Consider the following 27,960-nt stretch of genomic DNA (forward strand, 5'->3'; position numbering starts at 1 on the left):
ACGCCAACAATCAGACAAGCAATTAACAAAAATGGACGCCAGAGTAAAGAAATAAACAAAGCCTATATCCTTGGCATCGGAACCCAGATGCAGGCCGCAACTTGGTGACTATGTAATTGAATTGTGCAGAGTTGATGTTGTTAAGAATGCACTACTTAGTGCGGAAAGGAGATATAACTATGATAAGTAATTAGCAATGTATAAGTTAATGAAGTGGGGCCCAGGTATTCAAAGTTGATAACTAGAGGGGTGGGTCATTATCCTTCTAGACACCCTTATGTATATGACACGAGGATGTCCTCAAAAGGGGAGGGAGGGTAAGGGGGGTACTAGTGGGAAAAGACTGACAAGATTTAAACACCACATGAAGGGGAGGGAAAAAACACAACAAGAGGGGATAATCTGGAAGACTAAGCAAGGATTAAAGTCAAGGGGTGCACTCTCACAAATTAGATGAGTGTTGTTAAATGTATGACCCTAAATGTAAAGGGCCTTAACTCCCCAGGTAAACGCCAACTCATGTTCAAAGAAGTGCAACGCCTAAAAGCAGACATAACATTCATTCAAGAGACCCATTTGCTACAGTCAGCTGAGCGGTTCTGTCAAAGTACAAGACAGCAACAGGTATTTTGTGCATCCAACCTACTAGAAAAGAAAAAGAATGGGGTCATGATCATGCTATCCCAAAAATATTCATGGCGGGTCCAGAGAGTGATCAGGGACAAAAAGGGCAGATATCTGTTAATGATAGTACGAGTGGAGGGGGAAACACTTACGCTTCTAAACATATACGCACCTAATGACCAGCAGGGTGTATTCTATCTGGAACTGTCAGCGCTCCTCTCCCAGCACATAATAGGCACCCTATTAATAGGTGGGGACTTCAATCTGACGCTGCACCCAACTCTGGATAACACCACACAGGGGGTTAGATACTCACAATCCGCTCGGTCTCAGCTCCACAAATTTATGAGGCAATGGCATCTAGTAGATATCTGGCGACATAGAAATCCCCAAACGAGAGGATACACATTCTATTCGGCAGTCCACAACTCATACTCTCGCATAGATTTCTGGATGGGCCCACCAACCCTAATGACTGATATCATAGATATTCAGATACACCCGAGAACGTGGTCGGACCACACACCAATGGTGCTAGAGGTGAAGCTGAGGGTTTCGAGCCCTGAGGCGCCGCAGTGGCGATTCAATGACAAATTACTAGCAGATTCGGCTATCGCTACCAGTCTAGAAGTGGCCATTAAAGATTACATCACCCTTAATGATAATGGAGAGGTGACATCAGGAATATTATGGGAGGGCTGTAAGGCAGTGATAAGAGGGAAAGTAATAGCTCTACAGGTACATCTTGCACGCCAGACACGAGTGAGGACCCAACAAATACACACAGAGCTGACAACCCTCAGTGCACAAGAAACCCGCCAGAGAGATAAGGAGAAAATACAACACCGCATACATGCATTGAGGATGGAACTTAGGGAAATCCAGATGGCAGAGATAGCAGAACAACTCCAACGGGTGAGACAGGCATACTATGAATATGGGAACAAGTCCTCTCGGCTAATGGCATTTAAGTTGAAAAAATGGTCTGCCAACACACATATCACGGCCATTCATGACAAAGAGGGGAAAATATGCACCACACGAGAAGATATTCGGGCAGCCTTCACAAATTTCTACACAACACTCTATCAGGCCGAGGGAAACTCGGATCCGCAGGAATCCGAGAGATACCTAGTGCAAGCCAAGCTTACAAAATTAACACCACTAGAAGAGGAGATGCTCTCAGCCCCCATTACACACGACGAAGTGGCATGGGCAATTAAAGATCTACCTAATGGGAAAGCACCGGGACCAGACGGGTTCACAAATAAATTTTACAAACGATATAGCAAACTGCTGATCCCCCTGCTAGTTCGGGCATTCAACGAGTTGGAATTCCAGGGGGAACTATCTCATTCTTGGAGATTGGCAGATCTAGTGGTCCTTCGCAAACCAGGGAAAGATCCACAATTTTGCGGTTCTTACCGCCCAATCTCCCTTCTAGGCTCTGACTATAAAATCTTCACCAAAATACTAGCCAAGAGACTACAAAAGCTAATGCCAAAGCTAGCACAGGAGGATCAGGCGGGATTTATCACAGGCAGACAAGCAACTGATAACATTAGAAGGGCACTCCACTTGATCCACGAGGCACGAAATACCCGACAACCTATGTTGCTTCTCTCGTTGGATGCCGAAAAGGCGTTCGATCGGGTTAGCTGGGGTTTCATGTTTAAGGTCTTAGAACATATGGGATTTACAGGTCGTTTTATAACATGGCTTCAATTGATTTACACCAGACCAATGGCTGCCTTGAGGATCAACGGGAAAAGTTCAGACCCGATAACACTAGAACGTGGGACACGCCAGGGCTGTGCCCTATCACCACTATTGTTCGCTTTGACAATGGAGCCACTAGCCCAGCATATCCGGCTGGACCCATATATACATGGCATCACTGTGGGGGGTGTGACACATAAAATCATGTTATTCGCCGATGATATTCTACTAACCCTAGTGGACCCGAGCGACTCCATGCCTCAGATAATGCAGGAACTAAATCGATATGGTAAATGCTCTGGGTTTCGAGTGAATATGGACAAATCAGAAGCTTTAGGGCTGGGATTAACAATGAGAGATGAAGCTTCAATACGACAACAATTCCCGATCAAATGGGTCACGAGATCCCTTAAATATTTAGGAGTGCACTTAACACCCAAATTGACAGATTTATATCAAGCTAATTTTCCCATGAAGCTCAGGGAACTATTTGAAGATCTGGACAGATGGGAGGGCTTAGAACTATCTTGGCTGGGGCGAGTGGCAGCGATAAAAATGATGATCCTACCCAAATTGCTATATTTGTTTCTTGCACTGCCCCTACCAATGCCGAGGGGGTTCTTTAGGCAACTCAAACGGAAGGTTTTCGCATATATTTGGCAGCATAAACCGCCCAGAGTGAAGGCAGCTATACTATATCAGCCCAAGAAATTGGGAGGTATGGGAGTGCCAAATTTTACGCTATACCATCAGGCGGCACAGTTACGTGTGCTGGCGGGATGGAGTGCTGGTAGTACAAAAGCATGGTTTCAGATAGAGCAACACTGGATGGGACTAAACAACCTGGGCTCTTTACTGTGGATACCAAAGGGCCAACTACGGACATATATTAAGAGAGCCCCCCCAGCGGTGCAATACCCTTTGCAGACATGGTTAGCCATCAGGGGGAAGTATCTTCCTAATCGCTGTTGTTTCCACCAAATGGCAATAAAAACGGCCCCAGGGTGTCCACTAGGGATGGATAATTTAATATACAGACAATGGGAGAGGAGAGGTTTGACCACACTGGGCCAGCTATGGGATGAGGGTCAGGTATTCTCATTCGTAGAATTACAGGAAGATTATGGGCTACCACTTTCACATCTGTTCCACTACACTCGCATTAGAGACTATATAAATAAGAGAGCCAAAGCAGAATTACTTATAGAAGAAACGACCCTAGAAAGAGCAATGAGAGTGGGAAGTCACAGGGGGTGTATCTCTCGCATATATGCTGCACTGCTTAATGACAAGGGACCCATACTATATTACATACAACGATGGGAACGAAACTTGCAGGTTACCATAGATTACACACAGTGGGAAAAAGCATTGAACCACTTGTTGCGGGTTTCCATATCTAGCTCAATGATTGAAAATAGTTATAAGATACTATATCAGTGGTACTACACGCCACAGAGACTGGTAAAAATGTATGGACAGGGGTCTGCACAGTGTTGGAGAAACTGTTCAATGGTGGGGGATATGCTACACATCTGGTGGTCTTGTCCTAAGATTCAAGCATACTGGACAGAACTGTTGGACCTATTTGCTATAGTGACCGGGGTAAGATACCCTACTAAACCGGAGATTTGCCTGCTACACATCAGACCCCCGGGAGTGCGGCTGTCGATGCACAGGCTCACAACAGTTTGGATGGTAGCGGGAAAAATCACACTGGCATCAGCGTGGAAAAGCCAGCTGGCTCCGCCAGTGATAAAGGTGATACACAAGATGGACTACCTCTACCAAATGTCCAAAATGACAGCTATACGATTGGGACATGTAACAAAATTTAATTTACAGTGGGAACAATATCGAGTCTGGCGATCACAAAATGGGATAGACTTAGATGCACCTAAACTGATTATACCAAGACTATGAATGCTATAACACAGTCCTCATATCATGATATCCCACTGGTAACATGGGGGGAGGGGGGTTTATGGGACGGGACAGGGGGGAGGGGAGGATTGGGGATACACCGCTTCTTGTTTTTGAAGCTCAAACATTCTGTATGTGATACATGACTGTTATAAAGAGGTTGTCAATATGTAATCGTTTAAAAACCTTAATAAATAAATATTTAAAAAAAAAAAAAGGTTCGGGGAGCTGTGGCGAGGCCAAAAGGCAAGGCCCTGAACTGGAAATGTTTTCCCAACACCGCAAACCTCAGAAACTTCTGGTGCGGGGGCCAAATCGGTATGTGCAAGTAAGCTTCTTTCAGGTCTAGAGACGTGAGAAACTCTCCTGGCTGAACCGCCGCAATGACGGAGCGCAGGGATTCCATGTGGAAATGCCGCACTCTCAGGGACTTGTTCACTTCTTTTAAGTCCAGAATAGGGCGAAAGGACCCACCTTTTCGCGGCACCACAAAGTAGATGGAGTATCGGCCGCAGCCTTGCTCGGCGGGAGGCACCGGGGTCACTGCCCCTAACTGAATCAGACCTTGTAAAGTCTCCTCCACCGCCACCCGTTTGACGGCAGAACCGCCTCGGGACTCCACAAACACGTCTCTTACTGGGGCGTTGAATTCTATTCTGTATCCATCTCTGATCAGGTCCAGAACCCACTGATCTGAGGAAATCTTGGCCCACTCCTCGACAAAGAGGGAATGCCATCCTCCGATGACAGGCATCGAGGAGAGGGCCGGCGCACCATCATTGAGAGGGTCGCCCCTGAACTCCTGGTCTTGAGCCACCGGCTGCGGAACGCTTGTCCGAGCGAAAGGAGTTCCTCTGCTGACCACGGGCACGTGAAGTGAACCCAGCAGAACGCCCCGGGCGGTACCTTCTAGCTTCACGGAAGCGAGGTCTGTACGAGGAATGGACCGCCTGGCCCTTAGAGGAAGGCCTCTGCCTATCTTCGGGCAAGCGCTGGGGTTTTGGATCACCCAGGCCTTTCACAATTTTCTCTAACTCCTCACCAAATAGGAGAAGTCCTTGAAAAGGCAACTTCACCAACCTTTGCTTAGAGGCCATGTCCGCTGCCCAGTGTCGTAGCCACAGACGACGGCGAGCCGCCACTGCTACTGCCATTTGTTTAGCCGAAGCTCTGACAAGGTCATAAAGGGCATCAGCCAGAAAGGACAAGGCCACCTCCATCCGCGGAGCCACATCCAAGAAGGGCTCCGCTCCATCTCCGGGCTGAGCCACTGCCTGTTGCAGCCAAGCTAGGCAGGCTCTCACAGCATAACAGCTGCATGCAGACGCCCAACAGTGAGACCTGCAATTTCAAAGGACCGTTTCAATGCTGTTTCCAGCCTACGGTCTTGAACGTCCTTCAGGGCAACACCTCCTTCAACAATGAGGGTAGTTCTCTTTGTCACCGCAGTGACTAGGGCATCCACTGTAGGCATTTGAAAACGAGCCATATGTCCCTCACGCAGAGGGTATAACTGCCCCATAGCCCTGTAAACTCTCAAAAGGTCCCTCGGGTTCAGCCCACTGAGCCGAAACAAGATCTAGGATGGAGTCATGCAAAGGGAAGGCCCGAGCAGCTTTCTTGGTACTAGCCATCCTGGGATTACCCGAGGAGGCCATGCCACTGTCAGGATCTTCAATCGAGAGGGCCTGCAGGGTATCTGAAATAAGCGCTGGCAGCTCATCACGGTGGAAAATCCTCACCGCGGAGGGATCATCCAGATCCTGTGGTAAATCCGCACCTGACTCTGGTTCCTCAGAGCAAGAACGTCTGTCAGAGTTCTCCGAATCCTCACACCCCGACCACGGGGGGGGGAAAAAGGTGCACCACAATCTGAAGGGGAATTAACCCTTCTGCGCTTATCTTTAGGCCAAGCATCCGGGGAAAAAGCCTCTCTGGGCAGTCCCAGGCCAGAATCCATCGGGGGGGCAATCAGAGGAGCCTCAGGCGACCCTTGAGGAAGGGCTCTTTTCATCATGTATGCTTTATGTAGCAAAAGCACAAAATCCGGGGAGAAAATCTCACTCTGGGCACCCAAATCTTGTCCGGTGCTAGCCACACCTGAAATAACCTCATCTCGAGGTGCCCCACCCGGCTCAGGTCTCTCCGTGTCCACGGAGGCCCCGCCATGCGGTGTAAGCAAAATGGCGCCTGCTGCCAGCTCAGAGCGGGAAGAAACATCGCTCGCCATGCTCAGGCCAGCTCCTACGCCAATACAGCACGATTTACAGAGCCCTGCTGCTGATTTGCGCTTGCCACAAGTGGAACAGCGCTTTACATTGTCCGCAGCCATCGCCAAAAAACGGCAGTAAAATCCAAAATGGCGGTTTCGTGCCAAAATCGCCCCGATCGCGAGCCCACCCCGGAGGAGTTGGAAAACACTCTTACCTCAAAGGATCTAGTGTACAACTATGATCCTGCTGAAAATCAGGTCAAAAACCTCTGTTCCAGCGTCTCTGCGTTTAAAAACGCGACGCGACTTTTTTTTTTTTTTTTTTAAGCTGTGAGGAAAGCAGAGGTATTGAAGACTCCGGAGGCTCAGATGAGTGGGAAAGGCAGGGAAAGGGCGAACCTATATGCCTGCATCCACTGTTGGTGGGTAAGGACAGGGAAAGCAAGGCAATATGTCCACATCCACAGAGGTATGGGTAAGGCAGGGAAAGGGATAACCTATGTGCCTTTAAAGTGAAGCTGCTATAGCCTCCAACACCCTGGTTAACAACTGGCAAGCCAGGAACCACCTCCCGGCAGATTTTTCTGGAGCTCGAACAAGCTGCAGCCACCCTGCTAAGGGAGATAGAGAATACTGAAGAGGCAGTGGAGCTAGCTGGCCAAGAGGGCACTGTGAAAGTTTGAGTGCTCTCTATCTCCCCTGCTGGTTGATGGACATAACCCATACGTAATGGCTTCATCTGCTTGATGACAAGGAACAGTCTTTTTGCCCCTTGGCATCTTTTGTTTTCTACTTTATATTTGAAGACAGTCTATAGCTAGGGATCTCCATATATGTCAACTTCATAATGTCCTTGAAGAAGTTGTGGAACTATAACAGGTTCTCCAAGCCAGCAGGATATTCAGCCCACACAAACCGATGGGCCACCTCTAGGACCTGTCTTCCATCTTAGCTTATACATTAAGGTAGAAGGGGCCCTTTACAATGCTAATGAGGTGGAAATCTCTGGAGTTGTCCAAGAAAAATCCAATCAGGGTTTTGCTGATGTCACTCATGTCTGTGAAATGAACATATTACTGTCCTATTCAAAGTAAGTAATCTTGCTACTAGTACTTTTTATAGAAGTACTTTGCTTCTATATTAATCTATGTTGAAGCCATGTATCTGCATGCTTTACCCACTTGTTACTGATAAAGCTGTGCTTCTTAATGAAGTAGCATTATGAAATACAAAAATACTTAGCATAGTCATTAATGCTAGTCATGGATGTCATTCTAGCCTAGCTTCAGACTACTCATTCACACCACTTTTCATTTACTGATCCATCATATACTTATCAAAACATCCCAGCGTAACACTGGGTAGAAATGGAATCCTGTATGACATGTATCTAAACCTGAAGCTTACTAATAGGCGAACAGCCAAGAGGAAACCAGGATTAGATCAGCTTTCTAATAAAGCAACAATAATCCTTACAAATGAAAGAAATTATATGTCTTAATTGTTATGTGTTAAGTTCATGGTCATCATTCCCATTTGTACAGTTTGTTCTTTATGATCCACGTAGCAAGAAAAGGCGATAAAAGATTGAAATATTTACTCATGACTTATAGTAACAAAAAAAAACAAACAAACAAAAAATGCTTGTAGAGAGTTTAAAGACACTCAGAAATAGAAAATTCAGGGTTAGATGGGGTCTCAACATCTGTCTTCTTACCAAAGACAAATATTTCCTTGCTGACTGCTTAAAATGTATTGGCATGCTACAGTTTTGATGATACAATAAGCATGCAAACAGCTACCAAAACTAGTGGGCCTGTTGTCTGAACATCTAGATGCCCTTTGATTACTGATGTTAGTGTTGTAACCATGGCTGCTCCAGGAAAGTTATCCCGACCTTCTTGAAATTCTGATGCAGCTGACCCACTAACAGCAGGGTTGTAACTGTAGCCAGCCTCTCATTAAGAGGGTGAGGGTAGCCCCAAAGGTTCTACATAAAAGATATTTATAGGGGTGCCACTTACTTTAAATGAGAAAATAGGAAAACGTCAAACCTGTGAAGCAAAATAGAGTGAAATACCAAATAATACAGAACACAAATGGCATAGCAGACTCCTGGGCTGGCAACGGGGCAGCATATATGAATTGCTGCTACTGCTGGACATGTCTAGATGGCCAGTGAAGGTAGAGTTGGGGGAGAGGGGTGTGAAATAGAAAGAGAGATGCCGGACTAGGGGGAAAGAGGGATGGAAGGAGAGATGACGGAATGGGGAAGGGGACAGGATGGAAGACTGTAGGTAGGATCTAGTTGGGCTGTAGGACTAAAAGGTAGTTCTAGACACATTCATGAGGCATATTTTCAAAGTACTTAGCCTTCCAAAGTTCCATAGAAACCTATGGAACTTTGGAAGGCTAAGTGCTTTGAAAACGATCCCCAATTTGTCTCTCTACCGGAGATGGCGAACGCCTCTATGGTACTATGTAAGCCACATTGAGCCTGCAAATAGGTGGGAAAATGTGGGATACAAATGTAATAAATAAATGAAGGGTGGAGGTACTCTGGAGAAAGTTTCTGTGCTGTAAAAGTGAAGTTTCTGCATCTGACAGGAAGATAAATGAATCCCCTTGCAAAAATGCCGTAATACATTTTTATGGGAAAAGCAAATCAAACAGCTGCAGTTTATATACACTAATTCAACCTCCCTTTTCCTCTCCTCTCCTGATCACAGACACACAAAAAGCACATATGCATATCAACATACAATCAAACATGTACAGACACATAAACATAGACACTCCCACACATACATACCAACAGACAAATAAACATGTATACATATATACACACACAGAACTTGGAAAACATTCCATGAGCCACACTCCACAAGCTTTCCCCATTTGTTTTTACTTATATAGATAGAGGGAGGACAGTTTTCAAGAAGTCCATTTCTGTGGGTATAATTTTAGGCTGTTTCTTTTATACTGTTGTATTCTGTGATGCTGTAAGATTGTATCTGGCTCTTATGTGGAGGAGTGGCCTACTGGTTAGAGCACTGGTCTTGCAATCCAGAGGTGACTGGTTCAAATCCCACTGCTGCTCCTTGAGATCTTGGGCAAGTCACTTAACCCTCCATTGCCTCAGGTACAAACTTAGACTGTGAGCCCTCCTGGGACAGAGAAATATCCAGTGTATCTGAATGTAACTCACCTTGAGCTACTACTGAAAAAGGTGTGAGCAAAATCTAAATAAATAAATAAATAAATAAAATACGTTATCCTCTTTGAAACTGTATATGGGAGTTGACAGAATATAAATACCATTACCACTGAAAATAGCCCTCACCATGCCTTTATTTTCAAGACTGTGACATCCTGCAGGATCTAGAATGAGCAGGTTATTTCTCTGTAGTCAAACACACACAGGGAACTGATATGCCAGGGTTTCATAAATCTGTCCTGGGAACCCCATGGCACAGTTTTTCCCAAGTCCAGTCCTGGAATACCCCTTGCCAATCAGGTTTTCAAGATATCCACAATGAATATGAATGAATTTGAATTGCATATACTGCCTCCATTATATGCAGATCTCTTTCATGCATATTCATTGTGAATATGCTGAAAACCTGACTGGCAAGGGAAACTCCAGGACCAGACTTGGGAAACACTGCCATAGCCAGCTGGGTTTTCAGGATAAATGCAATGAGTATGTACATAAGTACATAAGCACCGCCATACTGGAAAAAGACCAAGGGTCCATCAAGCCCAGCATCCTGTCTCTAACAGCGGCCAATCCAGGCTTCAAGAACCCGGCAACCCCCACCCCCCCAAAAAAAAAAAAGAAAATACATTTTTTAATAATGTTCAATGGACTTTTCCCTCAGGAATCTGTCCAAACCCCCTTTAAATTCTGTAAGGCCAGCTGCTGTCACTACATTCTCCGGCAACGAGTTCCAGAGTCTAACTACACGCTGAGTAAAGAAAAACTTTCTCCTATTGATTTGCATACATTGAGACTTCAAAACAGGTGAACTGATCTGATGTACATTCCTTGTGGATATCCTGAAAACCCAATAGATTATGCAATCCCAAGGACAGGTTTGGGACATCTCCGTGCATTTTGCCAACAGAGTTTCCAAAGTTCAATTTTACTGCCATCATTTGTCTTTGTGCTTTTGGTGTTGAGAATAACAAGACATCTGCCACTGCTTTTCATTCAATTACACATTTTCCTCAGCTGGAAATGATTCGCAATGAAACATTAAACTGAATATTTCTAGAAAGAAGGGTAAAACATAAGGGGCGCAAATGATATGAAGTCATTCGGAAAAGCATTTCTGACAGGGAGTAACAATTTAAAGCTGCAGGGAGAATGGATCCACCTTGTCAAAAAAGAAAAAAAAAAGGCAGAGTGTTTTGAATGCAGTGCTGATAAGAGAACTGACCAAAAAATATTGAAAATATGCTAATGCTGAAAAAAGAATGGATCAGGCTGATGTGTATATGACAAAGCTTTTATCCCATTCTTTCTAATTAGACTGAGAAAAAACAAATACATGTATGTGTGTATATATGATGTAAGAATTAGATTTACATCTCTCTCTCTCTCTCTCTCTCTTTCAAGTTTGACCATTATGTCATGGGAGTATTTGTTTATGTTAAAAAAATGAATGCCTTTTTATCCTTTTCCATTTCTATCCAAATGGAAATAATTATACAAATGGAGTTGAGAATATCAGGCTGTCTATGGGCAAAATAACTCTTAGAAAATTGGCCAAAATTGACCAGGGGTCCCCACCCCCCCCCCCCCCCCCAAAAAAAAAAATATATGGCCCAATGCATTTCTAGAGGAAAATAAGTTCCACCTTCTGTACCATAGAAACTTTGCTAGACTGAAATTTAGCAGTTAGAAAACAGTTTAAAAGGTGGAATTCCCTACTCTTCCAAACCCCTGAAAAAAGACAAACAACGGGGAGTGACGTCACCTGCAGGAATGGCTGCTTAAGCAGTTGGCTCCATGCCACCCCAGTGCATATCTTGCAATATTGTCGCCATCAACTGACCTACTGGCACAGAGACCCACTAAGACCAAATAACTGTATCCTAAAAGAGGGAATGAGTCTTAAACATCACCAGTCTTCCTTAGCAGAGTTTGCCTACACTAGGTGCCCGGCACCAATAATCACCACTTAAGCAATTACTGACACTAACTGGTATTAATTAGAATTTACGCGCAGAACTAAGTATATTCTGTAACATGATGCGTGTAAATTCTAAGTAACATAGTTGAAAAGGAGGCATGGCAATGGGCTTGGAATGGGCGGGCTGTAGGCATTTTGCAAATCTATGCACGTTGTTACAGAACACACCTGGACTGTGCTTAATTTAAGCATCGGGATTTACACCAAGTTTTACTTGATGTAACTGCTTGCAACTAAATTTAGTTGCACAGATATGCGCTTGGCATATTCTATAATCCATGTGGAATTTTAGGCTTATTCTAATAAGTAATCCATAGATATTGTTACGAAACATTAATATAAAGATGTTGAAAAAAGGAAGGAAGAGCCTCAAAGTCGCTCAGACCGTCCTGGGTTTTAATGAGCGATAGCGATCTAAACAGATCCTTGCTTCATCATTGGCAAAAACCTTCCAAAAAAGCAACAGAAAGCAACAAAACATCAGCTACATTAACAAGGAGAAATCTTCTGCAAATTTTTAAATTGTAAGTTTTTATAGAGACACTTATCTTGCAGCATGAGGACAACTTCTGGTGAATGTCAAAAGTAATGTTTTGCCCCTGGACCAATGATGGCCAGTCTTTCGTCAAAACTGCGTCAGGGTCCAGATGGCAAGTATGTTTAATGCAAGCAAATTCAACAGGTGATCTATAGCATGCATAGATGACCTGTTGAATTTGCCTGCATTAAACAGAATATGTGCAGGAATAAGGGGCTCGATATTCAGACTGCGGTCAGCGCTGAGCCTGGATATTCAATGCCAAGCCATTTCCGGTGACAGGCACTGAATATCCGGGTGTATTTTGGCCGGTTTAAATTTAACGCTCAAGCCAATATTCAGCGCTAACCAGTTAAGTTTAAACCGGCCAAAGATATACCTGCAATTTTGGTAGCCAAATTTGTCCTCCAAACGTAGCTGGCGATGTGCTGAATATCGGTGGATAGCCGGTTATATTGCGCGATATAACCAGCTAGCCAGTAAGCGCTAACCGGCAAGATTCATCGAGAGATAATCTTCTCCCACTGAATATCGCTGGATAGCCAGTTAAGTACCATTGAACCGGTCAGGTTCTGTTCCTGGCTGGTTAAATGGTTTTAAATATTGGCCGGAGGGTGTTTAGGAAGGTCCAGAAGGAAATCAGTGGGAGGGGAGCCCCATAGCACAGTATCCGAGAGTGCACCAAGGCATAAAACAAGGTTCAGGCTGCTTACTGTAAGTGGCCTTCTGTTCCTCAGGGAAAGGTGAGCCAGGAACCAGAGCTTAATGACTGGAGATGGTCCCTAGCAGAAGGGTTGCCAAGTAACATGGGTGGGGTTTGGAATCCTCCCTGGGCAGATCATGATGGAGTAGAGGGTTCCTACCAGCTGAATTATTGAGAGAAAGGTAAAGCCAATGGATATCAATGATCATGTGGAATAGGAACAGCCCTGGGGCCTTAATATGGAATGAGAAGCAACTTGCTGCCACATGCAGTCTGAGTAGCAGTGCTTTGCCTTGCCACTTGTGCTGTCAGGGATCGGTTGGCTCCAGGGGGAGGGGAGGCCTTGAGATGGTTTCCATGTGAATACATAGTAGGAGGAAACTCCTTCTTTGCATTAGCTGACCACACAGGAATGTCAGTAAACTAGGAAAAGCAGAGGAACCCAAACAGACTATATGCTAACAGTGCTAGACTGGGACAAAGATTCTGTGTAAAGGGACTTACTATACATAGCACAGGATTGGAGAGGGGATGGCGCACTGCTGGTGGCTTCCAGGTGGACTGGGAATAAGTAAGGTAGGCTTGGGACAACATTCTCTAGTCTTAAAGGGCTACCATACTGTACTCTGAATCAATGATCAGCCACAGAAACTTGGAACAAAGCTCCAGAAGCAGTATTTTGGGGTTTAATAGCTACCTGCAGAGACTACTCACCTGTAGCTTGTCTTATTTTGGGGAGAAAATTATGCTTTAATTGACAGAGGTCCAAGCAGCCTGGCTTACCAGAATTCTATACCAAAGTGAACCCAAGTGCAAATGTAGCCTCCTTTAACAAATACTAGCATAACCTGGTATTGGCATGTCTTATATTTATGCACCCAGTTACACCTGGCAAGGTTGGCATGAGTGCCCGTAACTTATATTATCCTGCACATTACATGTGGAAGTGGGAGTCCTGCTCACTGCTGCCCATGCTTCACCCATGTGTACACCTCCCTTGCATTTATGCCCTATGCCACTTATGAGCACCCTTACAGAAAGGTGCTTAGGTGCCCTGCTAGCACTTTGTAAGTGCTAGTATTCTGTAAATTTATGTGTATAAATGCAGGTACCAATTGTAGAATTGCCCTTCACGAGTCTTTATAAAATAGGCCTAAAATAGTCACTTAGTTGCCTTCCCAACCTAGGCAACTAGCTATAAAATTACCTTCTATGTTGCAGCAGAATTTCAAAAATGAAGGACTTATTGGGCAACAACAGAGGTTATGCAGATCAGTCCATTAAATATCATCCACATTATTTTTATTTTCTATGATCGAACAGTTACCTCAAAAATATCTAAAACATAGTCTCTTACCTGCTATCTCCAGCATTTGCTACATATAATTTTCCCAACAGATAAACAACAACAAGAGCTGTGCAGCCACCCGATATATTGTACATGGCTCTTTCCTGTTCAATTTGTAAATCCTGAGAAAAAAAGGAGTAAAATGTTAAATAGGTCTTGGTATCAAATTACAGCACACTTAACTTAAAAGACTTTTTCTAAATCAAGGCCTGATGCTCAAAGATTGATGGTAGAGGGAAACTCTGCAACGAATCTAGTGCTGAAAAATTGCAGCAGCATGCTCAAAATAATGAGCATGCAAATTCATGCCACGCTAAAATTGCAGCAAATCTGCAGCTCAGTGCACAAAATGTCAACTTTTCTGTCAGTGAATGAGAGGTGATGGCTCAAGTACTGATAGAAAAGTTGACATTAGGAGACAGAAAAAAACATGATGAGGCAATAATTCCCCAACCTGACACCTCTACCTGCTCCCCCCACTCCTACAAACATATCCGTCAGTAACCATGACCCAACACAAACCCCCTTAATAAATAAATAAAAAATAAAACTTAAAGGTCCGATGTGTTCTCTCCCCTAACCCCCGCGCCTAGGCTAGGCCAGGCCAGACCCAGCCCACCTGGAGGCCCCCCACCACCACCACTAGGCTAGAATGGGCTAGGCCAGGCCCTCCCAGAAACAGGCCTGGTGGTCTAGTAGAGACCTGACCCCCCTCCATACCTTTCTGTTGGAAGCAGGAGCAATATTCACTCGCTCCTAGTTCTTCTAGTTGCCATCATGAAAATGGTGGCACCCTGCCCCACGCAGTGCATCCTGGGATGTACCAGGAGGGGCTTAAGTACCATATAAGGGAGTTTCTCCCTTAGACGGTACTTAGGCCCCCCATGGTGCATCCTAGGTTGCAACAGGTGGTACTCTTTTAAAGATGACAGTGTCCAGTCAGAAAGGAGTATGCATCACTCCAGCCTCCTAAGAGGGAGGTATGGAGGGGTCTGATGGAGGTGGGGGTAGGATTCCACTAGACCACCAGGCCAATGGTGACTGGGGGGACACTGGATTACCAGGGCATTTTTGGACAGGGGGGAGGGAGGTATATGTAAGGGAGTGGCCACCGGACCACCGGGGAATTATCTTTTTAATTAAGACAGGAGAGGCTGGTTCGGTATGGTCAGGTTGGAGGGAGAGAAGGACTTTAATCACCCACTCCTCTCATACAACCCTTCTACACTGACCCAGACCTGGCATGAATTTTCCTGAACACGCCTGAGAGCCTTTTATATTAGGGGGAGGGGAAGGAATTGGTGCGAGGTGCTTAACAACTACATTTAAATGCATTTACTGGAGCAGTGGAACATCTTATTCTTTGGAGGGGCCAAAGTAACCAATATCCACTCCCACTCCAATCTCTAGTTACTGTGTTGGGTAAAATATTGTTGGGGCCATGGCTCCTGTGGCCCATCTCATTCTGCTGCCTATGCATTTAAATGCAGTGAAACCAGTAGAGCATTTGTAGGCACACTAATGTGAGCACTAGTCCGGTGCTAATCATCTTTAGCACTGGCGTTAGATTTTGAGCATCAGGGTAGCATTCAGGAATGGGCACAGGTTTGGAAAGGGCAGAAAAAATTAGCAGTATGACTTTATTGTCCCCTTAGTCCCAACACTTTAGAAAAGCACACCCCTGCAGAGAAAAAAATGGTGTGACGATGAAAAGGAATGCCCACAAAAAACAGCAACATGGAGCTTTTAATCCCAGACAGAGACTGCCAGGAGCAGGAGCATAAGAGGGTAAATTGTGACACAAAAAAGCTCAAGGGACAATGCAGAAAGACACTCTTTGCACCAGTTCTACCACACAATTAACGAAAAGTCTCACTGGTATGGAATAAGCAATAAGCATGCAAATTATTGCTCACCTATACCACAGTCATATCCCTTCCAGTCCAGCCTGGCTTATCCATACCACCCACACTCTGGCAGGATGGTTGTTTTATTTTTGTCAAAAAGGAAAATGATGTCCCTCTCCATTTCTGTTTTAGTTTGAGAATAGACTATATGTCCTCTCCATTGCAGAACATTTTCAGACCATGGCATCACATACTGCCAAAACGCCCTCTGCTCCCCCATGTCCCTTCAGTAAAATAACTTATTTATCCTGGTGACTGCAGGGCTGGAATATGGCAAAATACCAGCTATTCCCCATCCTCAACCCAGCCCAGCTAGCACAGAAATCTTTACTGAACCTAAACAATGCTTCAAATCTTTGGGTCTATAGTTTGTCTTATACCCTCTGGCTCCCTCTCTGTCTTCATGTTCTTTGTTTTTTATGAATTATTTTCTAATCTTATTTCTTTCATTTCTCTTTCTTCCATATTTTTGCCAATCTATAACCTGTGTCTCTACTTTCTGTCATCTCACTTCCTTCTAGTGTCACCACCTCATGTCACTTCTCAACCTTGTCACCTTCATGTCTCTTCCTCCATCATGACCTCTCTTTCCTCTCACCTTTCTCTTCCCCTTTTTTTCAAGTCCCACACAGCAAAACTCCATCTCTTTCAGCTCCTCTTTCCTCTGTAGTTTGTAACCTCTCTGCCTGCTCTTTTTCTTCTCTCCCATCACAGCTCATGCTCCCCCTGAGTTCCTCTTACCCCACTCCCTAGTTGCTATCCCCATCACTCAGCCTCTCTGTCCCTTTAGAGCTACCAGATATCCAACTCTTTACAGCAACATTCTCTCTCTCCCAATTAATAATCACTTTCACTTCCCTTCACCTAGTCGTAGCCCCTCTATTGCTTCACACAACTCCACTCTCAGCCTCTATCCCCATTATCCAGTGTCTCTTCCCCTTACAACTACTTTCGGCCTCTTTCAGCCCTTCACAACAGAATCCCCCCCCCCCCCCCTTTCACTTCCCTTCATTTCTTCCTAGACCTCTCTATTCCTCTCTCCACAGCTTCACTCCCAGTGCATGTCTCCATCACCCAGCCCCTCTCCCTCTTATATCTCACTTCCAGTCTTTTACAACAGAATTCTCTCCTACACAGTAACTCCTTTTAATCCATTCACCCCCTCCTAGTCCTCTCCCTACAGCTCCACTCTTAGCTTGTCCCATCACCCAGCCTCTCTTCCCCTTATAGCTCCTGCCTGTTCCATCACTTCACAGAATTCTCTTCCCTGTCAGTAACCCCTCTTCAGTTCTCTTCACTCCTTCCTAGCCCTCTCTATTCCTCTCCCCACAGCTCCACTCCTTCCTAGCCCTCTCTATTCCTCTCCCTATCACCTAGCCTCTCTTTCCCTTATGGTTTCTTTCTGCTACTTCTAGCTCTTCACAGCTGTATTCTGCGTCCCAGACAGAAATTACTTTCAGTCCCCTTCACTCCTTCCTAGCCCTTCTATTCCTCTCCCAATATAGGGTTACCATATTTGCGGAGACAAAAAAAAAATGGTTGCAAGCTTTGCTAAAGAAATATTTAATTGTAGCAAATGTGTAAATTAATTTTAGTTAATGAACACACATCAAACAGTGACTGACATCTAAGCCCAAGCGTACTTATCAGAAGAGCAGACATCACTCAACAACTTTGACCAGCTTTTGAGATACTTGTGAGTCTTTGCATGACATATGCTTAAGTTGAGCTGTACAAACAAAATTCCATTGACTGACAGCAGGGAAACAGAGAGGCCATCAGCAATGCCTTTCTCTCTCTTTAGCACCCCCATGTGCCCAGACTGACTAATAGGCCAGAAAAGGTTTCCCTCATTATGTGGGTAGGTATGTTGGCCACAGGCATATAAAAAAAAGGATATTTTCCTAAAAATTAAAAAGCCTGTTATTTGAATATTTTTACTGCTATAATTACCTATTGCTTAAGTTTGATTTATTCTTACTGTACATCGCTTTGAGTGAATTCCTTCAAAAAGGTGGTAAATAAATCCTAATAAATAAACTTAGGAAGATTCTGTTCAATCCAGGTCCAGGCTTTACATGCCATTTGTAAACTAACCAGTATAATTGAAGATTGATATTGTTCTAACCAATGGAGCCATCTATTGGTCATTAGTTGCAACTACAATATTATCTCACATTTATTCCACATATACTACTTATCATTTTTATAGAGCTACAGGACATACGCATCACTGTACATTTGAACACGAAGAGACAGTCCCTGCTTGAAAGAGCTTACAATCTAATTAGTACAAACAGGACAAATAAGAGAAGGGAATTACTAAGGTGGGAATGATAAAACAAGGGTACTGAACAAGTGGGTAAGGGTTAGGAGTCAGAGATGGAGCTTGACGTACAGGCTCTAGATAGTTAGTTCAATGTTACAAAAGAAAATGATATTTTTTCAGTTCTTATATGGCATCCCAGCCAAGGCACAGTAATTCTTACTTACTTAACACCATCTCTCATACTCTCATACTGTCACCCCACCCATCTGTCATATCCTCAACCTCTCTCTCTCCACTGCAACTGTCCCTGACACCTTCAAGCACGCCGTAGTCACACCTCTCCTAAAAAAAAAACATCACTTGACCCTACCAGTCCCTCCAACTACCGCCCCATCTCCCCCCTACCCTTCCTCTCCAAAATACTTGTGCTGTTCACAGCCGCTGCCTTGATTTTCTCTCCTCTCATGCCATCCTCGATCCGCTTCAATCCGGTTTTCGCCCTCTACACTCGACAGAAACGGCACTCTCTAAAGTCTGTAATGACCTGTTCCTTGCCAAATCCAGAGGCCACTACTCCATCCTCATCCTCCTTGATCTATCTGCTGCTTTTGATACTGTCAATCATGATTTACTTCTTGCCACACTGTCCTCATTTGGGTTCCAGGGTTCTGTCCTCTCCTGGTTCTCCTCCTATCTCTCCCACCGCACCTTCAGAGTACACTCTCATGGATCTTCCTCCACCCCATCCCTCTCTCTGTTGGAGTTCCCCAGGGATCTGTCCTTGGACCCCTTCTTTTTTCAATCTACACCTCTTCCCTGGGCTCACTGATCTCATCTCATGGTTTCCAGTATCATCTTTATGCTGATGACACCCAGCTATATCTCTCCACACCAGACATCACCGTGGAGACCCAGGCCAAGGTATCGGCCTGCTTATCCGACATCGCTGCATGGATGTCCAACCGCCACCTGAAACTGAACATGTCCAAGACAGAGCTTATCGTCTTTCCACCAAAACCCACTTCTCTTCTTCCTCCACTCTCTATCTCAGTTGATGGCACCCTCATCCTCCCCGTTTCATCTGCCCGCAACCTCGGAGTCATCTTCGACTCCTCCCTCTCCTTCTCTGCGCATATCCAGCAGATAGCCAAGACCTGTCATTTCTTTCTCTTTAACATCAGCAAAATTCGCCCTTTCCTCTCTGAGCACACCACCCGTACTCTCGTCCACGCTCTCATTACCTCTCGCCTTGACTACTGCAACCTACTCCTTACTGACCTCCCACTTAGCCATCTATCCCCCCTTCAATCTGTTCAGAACTCTGCTGCATGTCTTATATTCCGCCTGAACCGATATACTCATATCACCCCTCTTCTCAGGTCACTTCACTGGCTTCCAATCAGATACCGCATACAGTTCAAGCTTCTCCTTCTTACCTACAAATGCACTCAGTCTGCAGCCCCTCATTACCTCTCTACCCTCATTTCCCCTTACGTTCCCGCCCGTAACCTCCGCTCACAGGACAAATCCCTCCTCTCAGTACCCTTCTCCACCACCGCCAACTCCAGGCTCCGCTCATTCTGCCTCGCCTCACCCTATGCTTGGAATAAACTTCCTGAGCCTTACGCCAAGCCCCCTCCCTACCCATCTTCAAATCCTTGCTCAAAGCCCACCTCTTCAATGTTGCTTTCGGCACCTAACCTTTATACCTTTCAGAAAATCTAGACTGCCCCTATTTGACTGACTGTACATTTGTCCTTTAGATTGTAAGCTCCTTTGAGCAGGGCCTGTCCTTCTATGTTAAATTGTACAGTGCTGCGTAACCCTAGTAGCGCTTTAGAAATGTCAAGTAGTAGTAGTAGTAGTAGTAATTCACATACAGTAAAAGAATAATTCTTACTGTGTGTAAATGTTGATATTTTAAGTAATTTACATGAAAAGAAATACCAACCAGCAGAAAACATTGTTTGCTTGGCATTTACTTTCACTACGGACATGCACAAGGGCAGAGTCTAGGTGGATCATGGGTGGCGCGAGCAAGTATGCACATGAATTACAGAATATTGTAATTTATACACATTGTTGCTAAATGTAACTGAGGTCATTTGCACCACCTATAGGGCTGGTGTAAGTGATTATGTCTTAAATGTGATTTCAACTTAGACTGGTAACTTACAGAGAAAAGTTGGCATCTGTTTTACAATAGGCTTGAAAGAGGTTTGTTTTTGCCACCTTAAACTAAGTGATTTGGTTATAAAATTACTTTTCACATTACCAAACCCTACCAAGACAAGCTGTATACATTCTCCTCTCCTTTTTCTTCCTTCAACACCTATAAATTGTGTTGTGGTTGCAACTGTGAATTTTATGTCTCAGCATGATGGCACAGAAATTTCTTGAAACTAATGGCTGTAAAAATTTAATTTGTAAGAAAAAAGGGGGTACCCCGCAAACAATGAATGCATGAATAGGTCTATGGAGTTTAAAACAGCAATAACATTTTAAGATATATGGATTACATGGATTTCTCCTTCAGACATACATATCAGCTGAGATGGCTGCAGTGAATAGGGATACTTTTCATTCTGGTATCATTGTTTTAATTATTTTTGTGTGTATAGGTCTGCTGATGCAGTTAAATAAATGAAAAATGTCTAGCCACAACGAATATCAATAATAACAACTGCAACAACTGCAAATGCAAGATAACTCTTGGGTTAGCCACAAAAACAAAAATTAGTACAACAAATCATCTAGACTATATATAAAAACCTTACTGTCTATTTAACCTTTGCTATACCTAATAATAATTCAATACTATCCTATTTAGAGCCACAATTACATAAAATCAGTTTTAAATCAAAAATATTTATAAAAACCATTTATAAAGAGAGGCTCCCAAATAACAGAGCTGATGACAAGCATTATTACCTTGAGTTTTCAGCATAAGGAGCAACAACAACAACAACAACAACAACAACAACAAATAACCCATTAATAACTAGCCATTAAAAAGCAAACTAATATATTATAAATGGTTTATATATATAAACCCCTGGCCCGAAACTATCGGGCGCCCTGGTGGGTTCAAAAGGGTTTTGTGAACCTTGGGTAACGTATAGAGCACTGGTATTCCATGTGACTCAATATTAAGGAATTGAAGCTCTTTTTGGGTGATGAGATTACTAGCATATGCCCTTCTCTGCTGCCCCCCAAGGATCGGGTGTCTCCTGTATTTAGTGGGCACAAGAGGTGTAATGAATGTACGATGTGCCCCCTGATGGTGGAAACTGATAGATTTGCTCATCCCTTGACAGCATGTGAATTCGTTTTTTATGTAAACACAGATTGCAAGTCTGATTGTGTAGTTCACTGCATCATGTGCCCGTGCGATAAGCTGTATGTGGGACAGACCTCACGACAGTTATCCACTCGTCTGATTGCACACAAGAGGCTACCTCACCTTTAGCAAGCCACTGTAATGCTTTGCAGCACCCGTTCATGTCCCTGAAATGTTTTGAGATAGCAGATCACCGAGTCCCCCTGAAAGGAGGGAGAGTGAAAGGAGACATTTTCTACTCCAGAAGGAACAGCAATGGATTTTCAGATTAAATTCCCTGACCCCTGGTGGTTTAAATGAGAAGTTAGAATGGTGCCATTTCTTTTGATGCAATGGTACTTCTTCCACACTGTCAATAGTTTTTCTTTTACAATGTTAATAGTTTTTGGACTTTTTGTCTCTTTAACACACTGTGTTCCTTTAAGATCGTGATGTGATTGGCTGCTGCCCTGACGTCAACCTGCTGTAAGGGTCGCCATTTTTTCTGTTCAATGTCTTCCTTTCTGAGAAGAGATGGATGCAGCTCTTTTGTTGTATGCAAGAAGCTGAAAGACTATAACTATGCACGGTTATTATGTGGCTTTTTCTCCTGAGCTCACTCTTTGTTTCCTGTTTTGTTAGAATATTTGACCGTCGGACCCTGAAGCAGGCAATGAAACGCTGGCCACCATAGGTCGCGGTGTCACACCCCAGTGAAGAGCAGCGGAAGGAAGTACAAGCACTTTCTGCATACAACTTTGGAATACAACACACAGCATGAAAGCGTTAGCTTGTTTAATGTTGGAATGAAGACGCTCATTGTGTGTATACATAAGGAGGTTTTTTGAGCCAACGATGAAGCAGCCCTGCTCTTGTTGCTTAGTACAATTGTGAGCTTCTTGAGGCTTTTTCCTCCTTGTAAAACTACTTAAATTTGGAAGTCGGACCCTCTTGCTAGATATATTTTTGTATATGAGAATTACTTTAGAGGGTTCCCTCCCTTATTTCTAGTTTAGTTCATGTTCTTCCCATGACCATGCCCCCTTTCTCGGTCGCATGCTATATGATTTAGGCACCCAGTGTTATAGAATAGTGTGCAGGCAGATGCGTGTGGAAATCCAAATTAATGCCAATTAATGACAACTGATTAACATCCAATTATTGACTGTTAATGGCTCATTATGTATTTAATTTACGCTTGATTGTTAGGATTGTGCCCGAATTCGGGCAACCTTTATAGAATCTTGGGGCTTGTCTGGCAGCAACAGCTATCTGAGTGTTATTTCACACTCCTTTCTGCTGAAGAAAGAATACGAGTTTGTGTCAGGATGCTGAATGCCAGGTATGCCTTTGGTTGATAGGGAAATAGTTTTGTGCCCAACCTAAACCATCAGAAGTCTGAAGTTCAATTACATTCTAAAACCACAGGGGTCGATACAATACTGAATATCAACCCCCTACAGATGGTTTAGGTGGGCAGCAAAGGCTCCTACCCACTTAAACCATGCTGAGCTGGCTGGCTGCCAATATTCCCTGGCATTTAACCAGGCAGCACTGCTGAATATCGGCTCTGACCACTTGGCCACAATCCAGGGTGGTACAGAGAAGGAGTCAAGGCAGACCCAGAAGTTATGTGGGCACACGCAATATTCACTGCTGGTGCCCATACATGGAACTAGGCAGACAGGACCACATAAAATCTTTGCCCAGTTAGATATGCAGGTACATAACTGAACATCAGCTGGCATCCACTTAACTTTCGGGTTCATTAAGGACCAAAATAGCTAGTCCCCCAACCTGATCTGGTACTGAATATCTGGGTCTAATATAGCCGGTGGTGGTCAGCACTTTAAAAAAAATGCTGACCTCCTCTGGTTGAATATTGATCTGACAGATATCGACCTAATTCAGAGGGTGTCTATGAAAAAAATGGAACATCTAGGTCAGAAGATGCACAATTCCCTGAGTATTTTACAAAAGGGTCACTATTACAGTACAAATTAACATATTAAGAGCTCTGTTTACTAAGATGTGGTAGCGTTTTTAGCACTCGCTAACTGCTAGAGTCGCTCATATGTTCCTATGGGTGACTTTAGCATTTAGCACGCGATAATCATTAGCACATGCCAAAAACACTAACGTGCTCTTAGCGCAGCTTAGTAAACAGGGCGCTAAATGACAGCAGATATAGACTGTCCATTCATTCTGTTTAACAGTCGCATTCATTTTCAATTCATGATTAAACCAAAAATGAATGTGATACAAAATACTTGATCATGGTTTCACGTTGACATTTCTGAGACATTGACCATAGAAAACCGCCCAGCACTGTCCTTAAGTTTCAACTACTGGAGTTGCCATCAAAGCACACTCCAGCTTATCTGAATCCATCTTGTCATTTGCGGGACACATACTGTAAAAATCTGCATGGCACTGCTACTGGAGTTGCTGTCAAAGCTCTCTCCAGCCCATCCTAAACCTGACTGCCATATATGGGACACAGACCCTACAAAAGTCTGCTTGACACTGACCTTTGTTCTTCACAGTCGCACTCGCCTTCCAGGGGCGTAGCCAGACCTCAACATTTGTGGGGATCTGGAGCCAAAGTGGGGGGCACAGTTTGGCCTGCTTTCCTGCCACAACCCTACATACCTTGGATGGTGGGGGTCCCCAATCCCCCGCCTGCTGAAGCCTTTCTCTAGCACTGCTCTCTGTGCATCGCCTGCCCTGCTTCCCCTCATGTCACGTGCATGCTGTTGACGTGAGAAGCAGGGCAGGTAATGCACAGAGAACAGCGCTGGAGAAAGGCTTCAGCTGGTGGGGGTTGGGGACCCCCACCAGCCAAACCAGGGGCCTTAGATCCAATTGGGGGGCACAGGCCCCCAAGGTCCCTTATAGCTATGCCACTGTCACCTTCTAAGCGCCACTCGACACATCCACACACATTCAGCCATATAAGTTTTGTTATACCACCCATTTTCTAATTACAGATCCTCTCTGTTTATCCCATGCCTTTTTGAATTCCATCACCATTTTTGTCTACACTACCTCCCTCAGGAGGGCATTCCAGGCATCCACCACCCTCTTTGTGAAAAAGTATTTCCTGACATTACTCCTAAGTCTGCCACTCTGCAACTTCAATTCATGTCCTCTAGTTTTACCATTTCCCTTCCTTTCAAGTATTTAAACATCTGTACCATATCTCCCCTGTCCTTTCTTTCCTCTAGGGTATACATATTTGGGTCTTTCAGTCTCTTCTCATACGTCTTTTGGCGCAAGCCTCATACCATTTTTTGCCTTCCTCTGGACCGCTTCAAGTCTTTTTACATCTTTATCAAGGTACTGCCTCCAAAACTGAACACAATACTCGAAGTGGGGCCTCACCAATGACTTGTACAAGGGTATCAACACCTCCTTTCTTCTGCTGGTTATGTCCCTCTCTATGCAGCCTAGCATCCTTCTGACTATGGCCACCACCTTGTCACACTGTTTTGTTGACTTCAGATCCTCTGACACTATCACCCCAAGGTCTCTCTTCCTGTCTGTGCATATCAGCTCTCACCTCCTAGCACATTCAGCTTCCTTGGACTTCTACCTCCCAAATGCATCACTCTACATTTCTTTACATTAAATTTTAACTGCCAAACATTAGACCATTCTTCTAACTTGTGCAGATCAGGGGCGTATCTGCGTGGGGGCACAGGGGCCTGGGCCCCCGCAGATTTCGCCCTGGACTCCCCTATCGCCGTCAACCCTCCCCCGCCGTCACCCACCTTTGCTGGCGGGGGACCCCAACCCCCACCAGCCGAGGTCCGCTTCCTCCTCCCGCTGCCTTTAAAAATATTCCTTCAGCTGGCGGGGGACCCCAACCCTCGCAAGCCGAGCCGAGGTCTTTGAAGTTCTTTGTCCTCGTGCTGTTCAACTGCTGAATCTAGTTTCAGAGTCTGACGTCGCAGCACGATGTACTTGCAGGACGTCAGACTCACAGAAACAGAGTCTGTGAGTCTGACATCCTGCACGTACAATGTGCTGCAACGTCAGACTCAGAAACTGGATTCAGCAGTTGAACAGCACGAGGACGAAGAACTTCAAAGACCTCGGCTCGGCTGGCGAGGGTTGGGGTCCCCCGCCAGCTGAAGGAATATTTTTAAAGGCAGCGGCAGGAGGAAGCGGACCTCGGCTGGCGGGGGTTGGGGTCCCCCGCCAGCAAAGGTAAGTGACAGCGGAAGGGGGGATCGGTGACGGCGGGGGGGGGGGGGCTATAATGTGCCCCCTCACTCTGGCTCTGGCCCCACCTACCGCCACAGTTCAGATACGCCTCTGGTGCAGATCCTTTTCCATGTTTTCCACTCCCTCCGTGGCATCCATTCTGTTACAGATGTTGATATAATCTACAAAAAGGTAAACCTTACCTTTTAACCCTTCGGCAATGTTGCTCATGAATATAATTAACAGAATCTGCCCCAGCCACCAATCCTTGAGGCACTACTCACCTTTCCTTCCTCTGAGTGAATTCCATTAACCACCACCCTCTGGCATCTGTCTGTCAACCAGTTTCTAATCATTTTCACCACTCTGGGTCCTAACTTCAACCTGTCAAATTTATTCAAGAGCCTCTGATGAGGAACTATGTCAAAGGCTTTGCTGAAATACAAGTAGATTACATCTAGTGCCTGTCCTCAATCCAATTCTCTGGTTGCCCAAAGAATTCAATCAGATGTGAAGCCTTTTGTAGAATATGTATAAAGATGCCAGGAAATAGACATCTGAAATGCACTACATAGAGTGGACACAACTATTGCAGACAGGAACACATTCAAAAAAACAAGCAGTATCACTCAAGGGTTTGAACATATAAGTGCCAATTTTACAACCTCCATCCATGGATAAGTGCTAAATTTTATAAAACTGCATGTACAGGAACAGACAATTAAGTGAAAAAATAAAACTCTTTTTAAAAAAACATTTTTAAGGCGGTTTTAAACATCATTAAGCATAATTGCCCTCTCAATCACTCGTCTGCCTGAGAGCATGTAGAAATACCAACTAGTTTTTTAATTTTTGTGTTTTTTTAGGTATGCAGTTGCAAAATTGGAAAATGTATACTTTTCCATCTCACCCAAAAGATATCCAGAATCCCTCAGATTCTAATATATCCTACTACATTGACTAATATACCATTTTTTACCTCTTTTTCAATAATAAACTTCACATATACTTTGTTCAACTATTCAATTTACATATTTTATCATTCAACTTTTTCAAACAATAAATACAATAAATGCCAATACAAAAAATACAAACTCCAAAAAATACCAAACAGATGATGTCCGACGTTGTCCTCTTTATCAGACTGATTGAATCAGTTGTGGTATAAATTCTTCCGGTTTTTGCACAATTAGGTTAAACATTTAACCATTATAATAAGTCATTCCAAAATCCTCCTGTGCAAGAACCATGTAGTGTAAATTAAAGATTTCACTTGTAGCTTGATCGAAAACACTCTGCTCCCAGCCTCAAATTGTTCACAGCTGAATTGGAAGTCCAAATTCAAACAATTCTATCACTGTCGCACATCATATGAAAGGTGTTCCAAACATTCCAACAGACGAATCACCAAAATATTTCTGGTCACCATCTGTTTGGTATTTTTTTGGAGTTTGTATTTTTTGTATTGGTATTTATTGTATTTATTGTTTGAAAAAGTTGAATGATAAAATATGTAAATTGAATAGTTTAACAAAGTATATGTGAAGTTTATTATTGAAAAAGAGGTAAAAAATGGTATATTAGTCAATGTAGTAGGTTACTTAAAGTTGATTTGGCTAATTATTGAAGATATACCCCTGTAATTTTGTAGTAAGAGATTCTAATATATGGCGCCTAAAGATACCAATCAGTGTCAATACTTGGTCAGTAAATAGCAATTATTGGCACTGATTAGAATTTACAAACACAACGCTCTAAGCGTATTCTGTAAAGCGGTGCACATAAATTCTAATGTGCAGATCTAAAAAGGGTGTGTGGCCATGGGAGGGGCATGGGTGGGTTGTGGGCGCTCTTAAAATTACGCATGCTGTTATAGAATATTTTTATTTATTTTTTGTTACATTTGTACCCCGCGCTTTCCCACTCATGGCAGGCTCAATGCGGCAGGCAATGGAGGGTTAAGTGACTTGCCCAGAGTCACAAGGAGCTGC

General features: G+C 44.1%; 1 protein-coding gene across 1 annotated transcript in view; it reads right to left on the reverse strand.

Moving 5' to 3' along the window:
• PPM1H (protein phosphatase, Mg2+/Mn2+ dependent 1H) overlaps positions 1-27,960 on the reverse strand; it is a 407,312-nt gene that overhangs the window by 110,818 nt on the left and 268,534 nt on the right. The window contains 1 exon segment of the mRNA XM_030216868.1: positions 14,275-14,387. Coding sequence (XP_030072728.1) covers positions 14,275-14,387 — 113 coding nt within the window.

The sequence above is a fragment of the Microcaecilia unicolor genome, chromosome 10 (assembly GCF_901765095.1).
Source record: "Microcaecilia unicolor chromosome 10, aMicUni1.1, whole genome shotgun sequence".
Taxonomy (NCBI): domain Eukaryota; kingdom Metazoa; phylum Chordata; class Amphibia; order Gymnophiona; family Siphonopidae; genus Microcaecilia; species Microcaecilia unicolor.